Source organism: Clinocottus analis, unplaced genomic scaffold (genome assembly GCF_023055335.1).
Source record: "Clinocottus analis isolate CAN_PGR_092001 unplaced genomic scaffold, fCliAna1.0.p SCAF_6, whole genome shotgun sequence".
NCBI lineage: Eukaryota > Metazoa > Chordata > Actinopteri > Perciformes > Cottidae > Clinocottus > Clinocottus analis.
In genome coordinates this window covers 10,110,054-10,120,074 of record NW_027176218.1, presented here as the reverse complement: position 1 = coordinate 10,120,074, position 10,021 = coordinate 10,110,054, and the positions used below count along the sequence as shown (strand labels likewise).

Genomic DNA, 10,021 nt, shown 5'->3' with positions numbered 1-10,021 from the left:
TTTCTTTTCTGAAAAATAATTTATTTCCAGAGTAAAATAAATGATATGTTGCCATACAAAAAGTGTAAGAAAAGGGACAAAACTTGAAATGCAGAGCGATCAGTAGAGTAACAGGTCGTACAGTGTGTGCCGAGTTGCGTTAAAGAGTTCTTCAAATACACGTCCAGGAATAGATTCAGTGTGTTCAGTGTGTTGTGACCTTGCACACACAAACCCCGCTGTAGTATTTCTGTATGTTCTTATCCCAGAAGAGGGTTGCACAATTTAAAAAAATAAATCCAATGACTTTGGCAGATATTGCATTTGCGATAAGATTTGTGATATTATTGGGAATTATATTTTTTTAACATCATCATTCCTGTCTGTCCTGAAAAACACAATAAAATGATTTATGGCGTGCTTTTTGCGGGGCTCTGTACCAAACCATGAGGTTTTCTTAAGTCTGTAGAATAGGATACATCTCTGCAGGCCAACAATATTCAATCTGAAATTGTATTTTGACACTTACAAATATTGTGTGGATATTGTAGCCATATTAGAATTTGGATAAAATTGTGCAGCCCTATTCCAGACATTATGGTCCTAGGTTGTTTTTTTTCTTTGCCCCAACAATGCAACATACTATTTTCATCGCTATGAATTGTCCCAAATCTTCTGTGACATCAGACACACACATCTCAGACAATTAGATTAGATATAATTTATACTGTCCTTTCAAAAATAATCTAAGAAAACATTCTGGGCCTAATTAAACTAATATATTACTCCCAATCTCTTATACTTGAATGTCCCAAACTCTTGTTAGCTCTTTCACAAGGTGCAAAGGTCAAAAGAAAATATAATTAACATTCTTATTTGAATAATCCCTTATTAAGACGTGTTAGGCTGGATAAACTCTGCAGATGTAAAAACAAATAATAGAAATGGAAATAAAACAAACCGCTATAATGAAAAACAAACCTGCAGTCTGAAACAAAACTAGTAATAAACATGTATCATTTCTGAATTGCACATTTGCATCTACGAGACCAGACTTCACAGTCTTGTCTCAACAGTATCAAAAACAGTGGCTGTGTTCCAGCAAGAGAACGAGGAACTGAACAGTGCACGATGACATAAACACCACCTTGCTGTAAGGTACTAGACTGAACTCTTTGACAGGTAAAACATCTAGTAGGCCACTATAATAACCCAGTCAGGGTGCTTCTGTTCTCTTCTTGCAGAAAACCTTCCTGCATTGAAGTCAAATGCATTAACGTAACTATTAGTTTGTAAACACTTGGCAACTTTTAAATATGAATAACTGAAGAACAGTCCAACTTTAGTTTTTCTTATCATATAAATCTCATTTTTGAGAGAGTGACAGACAGAACACACAGTGCACTGACTGAAAGGAAACTGTCATTATTCACACAGAACACTGGAATCATGACAGGCCTAAAACAATATGGCAACTAGTTATAATAGCATCATGTCCATTCACTACTAATCAGCTAGGACTGAGCCTGACAGTACTTTAGTCTGTCCTCTACCACCGAGTCAACACAGGAATTCACCGGTAACACTGGACAACACCTCGCTGATACGTAAACGACTAAAATGGACCCTTGAAAGTTTACCGAGGACACGGATCGCAGTGGAGAGCAACGCCACCTGTGACGGGCCGTTAAATAGATTGCCTTGCTCCAAAAACAAATTTGTTTGATCCTTTCAAGAACATTTAAATAAAATATTCCTTTGAGAGAATATGAATGTCCACATTGTCCTTTTCTTGCGTAACAAACTATAAAACTGACTCCATATTTTCACAAAACTCGTGGTTCTCTAGGTTGTATATAAACTTTGTCCGGTCTACTGGTTTGGGGCCGTCTGTGAGAGAGGGGTAAAACTCAGTGGGCGTCATGTAGCCCTCGTTACTTTTGATGTACTTCTTGTAGTTCCTGCGTAAGCAATACCACGTGGTGGCGTAGAGGAGGAAGGCGACGCCCTTGAGGATGATGGCGAGGCTCACGTACAGATGCCGGTAAGCCACGTTGTCGTACAGCAGGCAAGCGCCCCGTTTGCCGCATTCTGAACTCCAGAACAGGCAAGTGGAGTCGATCCCAGCACCAAATATCAGAGGAGGGGGGATGAATCCTGTTCAACAGAAACACGGACTGAGCCCACATGGTGTTTTCACAGGAAAAAACAATTTATGAGCAATTTGGGTCAATATAAAATAACTAGGTGGCCTTTTTCCTCTCTTTTCTGGATTTGTCTTGTTCAATGTTTATTGAAAAAGACAAATTATTTTAAAAGAAAAGTGTCTTTGGGGGCGGGGATATATTTATTCACTTTGCTACATAGAAATTCAGATAAGATTGGTACCACTGGCTCTTTTTGAAAGTAAATCTTTTCTCAAGTTTCTCTCAAATCCCAAATTCCTCCAACAGATGCAAAAGAAAGTTTGGAAAATAGGGAAATTTGGGTCGGTTAATGTTATATTTAACACAAATATGTGATATCATTTTTTTTGCAATATATTGAGAACTACGTTCCTTCCACATCTTAAAACACAAAGACAGTAAAAGATAACATCTCTTTTATGATCTGTAGTAGACCTGCGTGTTTCTAGATAACTTGATTTAGTCCTCCTTAATTCCATTACTCCTCCCACTAAAACAGGCCTCGATTGACCTGAACTGCATTGCTGGTATTATTCCCACACAGAGACAAATCAGATCAACCGAGCAGCATTGGAGTTGATGGCACTAGAAAAACAAATGCATGTTCAGGTCGATTGAGGCGCGTGTTGATGGGAGTGACGAGGCTATCTGAGCACGTCCCAGTGAGCTCTCTGAAACCTAGACGCACTCAACGGGTAATGCGGCAAATCAGCCAAGTGTGAGTATTGAGACATAGTATAGCACAGTATCTGAAATGAATGTGTTATCTGATAAAAGCTCTTACCGAGGAGCCGCAGCAAGAGAAACAACACTCCAAGTGCATACGATTTCAGCTCAGGGCTCACAGTCCTACACGGGAAGCAAATAGAATAAAACACAGTTTTGTTGTTGCTACTAGATTTGATGGAAGAACACACATATCCACAAAGGCTGCACACACACTCATACGTTTATATCAAACATACCTGATTAGGATGATAACAGAGGGCGTCTGGGCCATGGCGCCGATCAGGCTACAGGCACAGATCACACAAAGGAAGATGAGGAAAGACTCCTGGCAGCCCGGCATTGGACATTTTCCCGGCACGGCTGTGGCCAGTTCACTCTTGGAGGAGACACAAGTGCATCCCGTCAGGTTCTGGGAAGAGAAGAATGCAAAGCTTCATTAAATAACTATTTAAAAAAGAACATGGAAATCAAATTACAGGGAAAACATATGGATGCTTTTTCACAATTGTCAGGGGACGCCGGTATTAGTTCAGTACAATTAAGGGAACTGTACCTTATATCTCCACATAAAAAAATAAAAGTAGTGCTGCAGCATCAAGTCTCTTCTGCATGCATTTTAAATCTATTAAAAGACACTATTCTCATCTGTTGAAAATCACATGCAATACCTGACGACAGGAGAGTAAAACACAAGTACTTTTATTTTCTTGAACTTTAAAATCAAAGCACAGTTAAAGAGGTTCAAAACAACATTTTCATCATATGTAATTCATTTGCTATTACACTTTGAAGATTACCGTTACTAATCGCTACCACAAGACTTAAAAAGGGTAAAACCTTGGAGATGTTGGACGAGGTCTGACTGCTGCCCGTCTGGTTGCAGCCGGCCAAGCAGGCTGACAGGTAGGTGACCCCGTTGGAGCCGCACACGGGGCCGATGGAGGAGGTGAAGCAGTTGCAGTGACTGATGCACGAAGCGTTTGGTTTCTCGCCCACCCGTAGTGTCCTGGACAGTGACAGAGAGAAACCTGAGCATCCACTCCAACAGTGAGAGCCAACCATTTCTGTATGTGGCACAAACTAAATGGAAGAAGCGTTTTTTTTCTTTCATTACTGACACTATGGTTCACTTTTAACATCTCCATGGAAACTGCACGGCACAGATAACCGGCTCTTGAGCAGTCTGGGTTCAGACTACTGGATCGAAGAGTAGTGAAGTCCTAAAGTCAGCACTTCTACAAGCCCACTACACAGACAGAAATACTGCTTCCACATGGAAATAACAAGACATAAAAGCAACTGTGTGGCTGCGTATTTTTGAGAATAGACCAAAATGTGTGCATCAAAACCAGTTAAGTGTGTTTTTATTAGGGCAGTCATTCTAAAAAAGAGACCTAATGTAGATCTTAACTATGGGACATATTACTTACTGGAAAGAAAATGCATATTATTCACCCTGGGCCCATGAAGACCTCCCACTAACACAATGGAAAAAGGAGAGGCTCAGTGCAAGAATAAAATTAATCTATAACAGCCTCTTGTTAATCACTTATCCACTGGTCCAAGACGTTTCCATGGAACACAAAAACCAAGTAGTTCTGTACTTTGCGATAGTAATTGAGTGATAATGTATGCATGTGTGTAAAATGTGTCCTTTTAGGATATATATACACTGTGTAAAGCATCAGTTATTCTCTTAGTTGTACTTCCTCTTCTCCTTCCATCCTCCAGCTCAGGCCTACGGTGTTTGATACAGTGATAATATTATGTTAAGCGTGATAATGGGCGCAGCTAACAATCATTTTCATTACCAATTAATCTTTTCATTATCTTCTAGATCAACTGATTTAGCATAAAAATCAATGCAAAATGCCTTTAATATCTTTTTTGTATTTCCTCCAACAGTCGAAATCCTGAATACATTATGTGTATTTTAATTGAAGATTGCGAAAACCCTGTTCAATACTTTAGTATCAACTAGAACCAAAGAATTCTTCCCATTTTCTTTTTTGGTATCTGCATCAGGTATTAACCACTAATTAGAACATTTCAAACAATTTCTAGCTCTCGACAAGAACAGGCAACAATAAGTATAATTCTTTATGACTCATGAATATGAAAGCGAATGATATGTCCTGTTGCATAACATGTCAGCTCGATCATGTGACTGATTCAGGAAAAACTGTTGCATTCATTTTCAGTCTCTGCAGCACGGAAGAACACAAGGCCACTTTCTGAATAGAAACGATATTACCGGACTGCATTAGATGACAAAGTTATTTGAATAAAAAGTAAGCCCACAGTGCTCCAATGACCTTCAGTAATAACAATGTATATTTATACATTTAGACCCTTTGCTGCCAAGGTTAGAAGACTTTATTGGAGGTGAATTGCAGTGTTACTTTTCACTGCTAAAATGTTGTTTACCGCTTATGTTTATTTATTAGAATAAGTGGGTCCTCATTTTAGGACACACATTTACAATCTAGGTTCTAAAACCTCCCTGAAATATAATAAACTAATTACATTATCGATGGTTTACTGCTTACATGTAGTCTAAATGTATCTTACTTTGTTGAATCTAGATGAATTTAACTAACTTTCTCCGGTGGATTAACTGTTGAATCTAATTTTACATACAAGCGGCAGGTGATTGGTCAGTTGTTAAAATAAATTGTGGCTAAACTGAAGAAACATTGCAACATGGTGAAGAAGGGACCTGCTCCACATGTGGATATGAAGGCCTCATTGTGAACGAAAGAAGACACAGCCATTCTTGATTAGCCCCCATTATGGAAACTAATGGAAACATAGTTGTGAATAAAATATTCAATTTCTGCGAATAAATCCACTTTAAGTTACACTCTGGTCCTTAGAGGCATCATCTGTCGAACTAATCCAGTTTAAAAATCTGGATTTGCGTTAGTCGTTTCAACGTAAAGTGTTGAATTGACTGTAGAATTTAATTTTAAGCAAGATTCATAGACAAGACAGTGACCACAATATGCATTATAAGATCTTCTTGTTACGGAAAAGGAATGTTCTCACATTTTCTCTATGAAATGACTGGTCATGTGTCTTGTAAGCAACATTTAGCAATACATGTATTATAATGAATGTTTTTCCTGCTTTCCTCATCTCACAACCACTCAGATATATCTGTGTACTGCGTCAACCTGTATGCAGCGTTTAATACAAATAGCTGCCATCTAGTCGGCCTCTCTCTTACTCGTTGCCGTATGTGACCGTCACTCCTGCGACGGGGCCGGTGTCGCAGCCCAGGAAGAGGAAGGAGATGTAGCACGCTGTGGAAATCATGTTGACCAGCATGGCCATGCGGATGGCTCCCAGTGCCGACAAGTTCAGCTTCTTCACCAGCAGGCCGCCCATGAAGATCCCCAGACACGCACATGGAATGGCCGTCATACCTTGAAAATAAAGTTGAACCTGTTTATTATGCTGCACATAGTATGCACATAGTATATGTATTATGCTAGAGAACTACACATAGTATGTGTGCACTCATGACCGTTTGCTCTGGACACCGACCTAACAGCTGATTCGCTGAGGATGTGGTGAGGTTAAACTGCTGCTCGAGGTATTTCCCCAGAAAGGCTGCGAAGCCAGCCACGACTGCGATCTCCATACAGGCCGCCAGGACGATGCAGGTGAACACAGGGTTTGACAGGAGGTGCTTGGTCACCTTTGGGATCACTAGTAAAGAAATAAAGGATGGAAATAAATATACTCGCATGTTGGTCAGCAGGACAGACAGGATCCTCTTGTTGCCTTTGAGTCTGTTTTGGCACCTGCTAACCTAATATGATTACATTATTTTAACAATCAAATAACATAATACTAATATATAATATTATAGTGGACCAATAACTTGATGGATAATTCAGACATTCAATGTTTTTCTTGGCTACTTTTGGACCCTCTGCATCGTGAGTACTTACATTTTGCTGATAGTACTTTTACTTGTGTAATGTTTCTCGGGCAGTACTTAATTTGTGATGGAGTACTTCTACTATTAGTATTACTAAATACTAAAGTATTATTACTTTTTTCACTCCGTTTAACATTTTAAGTGTTATTCACATTTCCAAACATAGGGAATAAATGAATCAATATGAGTCAGTTATTTTCCTTGCATTACAGCACTGCAGCGCTACACTGGATCTTGCACACTCACCCCTGAGTTGCTGACAGCAGGTGGGGCTGTTTGCAGGCTCGTGGTTGCGTGCAACCCCATTGCTGGGCTTTGGAGTCTCATAGTCTGCACTCGGAGAGGGAGGAAGCATAACCTGCTCACTGTCAGCCCCCTCCTCTCTCTCGCTGGTCGGAAGTGACTGTGGGAAACCAAACATGAAGAGAGCTGAGCAGAAGAGTAAGGCACCACACAGGAGGAAGCCGGCCCACCAGGCCCCGATCCACCACGGGTCTTCTGGAGTGATGTCCAGCTTATCTGTGGAAAGGAACAGCAGAGGTCAAGGCACACGCACACGCACACGCACACACACACAACACACACACACACACACACACTTGAACTCACGAACGTCAATGAAGATAGCATCAACGTAGAACTTAGTGCAGAGGGAGCCAAGGATGAACCCACAGGCAGGCCCGAACACCATAGTAGAAAAGAGGATTCCTGCACGGAAACAAACATCAACTTTACTGGTTTGTTTTGTCTTATTTAATTCAACTCACACTTAAGACAGACAGATATTTTGACAAAAACAAGCTCAAATGTACAGATTCAATAAAACTGCTGTGAATATTGAACTGTATGTCACCAGCCAAAATCTAGAGAAGCTCTTTTTAAAACACCTGAAAAAACAAAATAATGGATCCTTTGTACAAAAAAAAAAAAAGGTCACATATATGACATAGATAATATTTGAACTTTGCCTATCCTACGCATCAGGAGGAGTGGGTTGCCGTGAAGTGCTCGGGGAGCAACTTGGGGTTCAGAGTCTTGCTCTAAGTCGACATGTGGACAGGAGAAACAGGGGGATTGATTGAAGGACAACGTGCTGTCAATCAATGTCCCCATACGGGTGATTTCCATAAATAGCATCACCTTTTTGCACATACCGTATATTTCTGATGAAATGTAATGCCTGATGTTTACTATTTGTATTGAGTTTTGTTGTGTTTATATTTTAAACTTAATTTCAGCTTTATGTTTATGTGGCATTTTCCAGGAGGTACAGTGTGAAGCAAGACCACACAGGGAAACATTTTGGCTGTCATGAAAGATCAAATCAGCCAGTTAAAAGCACAGGGCAAGTGCAGCGGCTGCAGCAAGCAGTGACTGTACACGTTATGATCACATGGCTCAGCCTTCTCACCCTCGCAGGGTAATGCACTGCACAAACAGATACGAGCCCACACTGTGATGACGACACCTGACAACTAAAACCAGCTGTTTCATCCCAATCTGCTCCAGCGGGCAGCTGGAGATAAAACGTGGGGCTTGATTTTAAAATCCTCATTAGAGCGCTGTCAGCGGGGTGAGAGTCTGGCGCTGTGACTGCGGGCAGATAATGAAGACTCAAAGCTCAATTTGGGAGAGTCAGTCTCTCTGACTGCATGTCCTGGGATCTAAGGTAATATCAGTCTGCACTGTTGGACTGTATATGGCACGCGACAAAACCAATCTTGTTCTTAATTTGCGACTCACAAGAAAACCCCATCAATGCTAGCTAGAAATTAGGCATAAACAAATACCATAAAATCATCTCTGCTGTTCCACTTCCTCCTCTGGCCTCGACGCATCAGAAACATCCAGTTTTACTGGCTGTAGCTTGGCCTGCGCATTTCTGCTATCAGCACAGAGCCTCCAGCGAGATGTTTGAATGCCGGGAGCAGCCACTAAATGAATAAACGCGGAAACTGTGACTAAGCTCTGTAGGACTCTGCGAGTGCTGAGAATGAAGGCACGGTCTGCTTCCTGCCTTGACCACCCACATAGGAAGGGAGTCCACACATTGTCGCCTCATTCACACCATAGTTTATTCTTCACATAAAGGAAATGGCTCACAAATTTATTAGGTGCGGCTCCCTCCCTATAATGTGGTATCATCAGACTAATTTAGGCAGGACGAGGAGTAAAACAAAAGAAAAAGAGCTTTCATGTTGGGATTGGAACATAATGCTTATTTTTCTTCTTTTCATAAACATTCAGCTGAAACATCTTCGTGGTTGACAGTCAGGACGGAAATGAACAAAGATACAAATATGTGTCTGAGGCGCCAGTACTTTCTTTGTCGTATGAAAATAAATACAATTTCCTCTTCTTACAGTCCGAATTAAAGTCTGAAATCAAAGTTTAAAACTACTAAGCTCAAGATAAAAAGTGTTTAACAGAAAGGGGGATTCACACCCACAAACACACAGGAAAAAGCCGTTGTGGCACATTGGGGAGTGTTCACTCGACACCAATGAAACCGTGCAGTTTACCAGCACTTTCAGGAAGGAGGGCTGCAGTCCCTGTGTGCACAGCAAATTTGCCTGTGGTGCTGCAAATGAGGCCTCGGCACTCTCAGTGTTGAGTGTTACCTTAGAAACTGAGTGTTTTTTTTCTCGATGCAACAACATCAGAACTTCTTTCACCACAGGAAACCTCAAAGAGGAAATTCAGTTTGTGAAATCACCTTGCAGGAGACGACTGCTCAGCTGGCCTGCGGATCCACGACCACCGAGTGTATAAATGCTTCCAGAGACGTCCGTGCCAACGTCTGGTTCTCTGAGAAGCGCTGGCTTCTTGATGATAACATTATAGCACAGCGCACGTGGTGGAGATCACTAATCTATGAGAAACCATGCATGCTTATTAATCTGTTGCTTCCGCACAAGAAACAAGGCGTACACAATTCTTGAATTGATGATAATCTGCAAATTAAATATTTATATATGTTTTTTTTTATTAAGGTCAAAGCCAGCAGAGGGAAAGAATGCAGTAAATCGAGTCTCCCACATTGGGATTAAACTGGCATGAACATGAACTGGATCATGTAGTCAAAACACAAGCAAAGGTAGAAGTCCAACATTGCTTCAGTATTGTTTCTTTCCCAACCGGCGCCTAATCTTCTTAATGTGAGGTGCTCCAGATAAAA

The 10,021-nt window shown here is 40.8% G+C and overlaps 1 protein-coding gene across 2 annotated transcripts in view; it reads right to left on the bottom strand.

The window, feature by feature from the left end:
• Window positions 1–10,021, bottom strand: part of slco3a1a (solute carrier organic anion transporter family member 3A1a) — a 31,136-nt gene continuing 21,115 nt past the window's right edge. For both annotated transcript variants that reach the window (XM_068603591.1, XM_068603592.1), the window contains 8 exons: window positions 7,453–7,551; window positions 7,090–7,362; window positions 6,444–6,608; window positions 6,124–6,322; window positions 3,732–3,900; window positions 3,131–3,303; window positions 2,950–3,014; window positions 1–2,136 (listed from right to left, as the gene is read on the bottom strand). In XM_068603591.1, coding sequence (XP_068459692.1) covers window positions 1,784–2,136; window positions 2,950–3,014; window positions 3,131–3,303; window positions 3,732–3,900; window positions 6,124–6,322; window positions 6,444–6,608; window positions 7,090–7,362; window positions 7,453–7,551 — 1,496 coding nt within the window. In that variant the 3' untranslated portion in view covers window positions 1–1,783. The remainder of the gene's footprint in view (window positions 2,137–2,949; window positions 3,015–3,130; window positions 3,304–3,731; window positions 3,901–6,123; window positions 6,323–6,443; window positions 6,609–7,089; window positions 7,363–7,452; window positions 7,552–10,021) is intronic.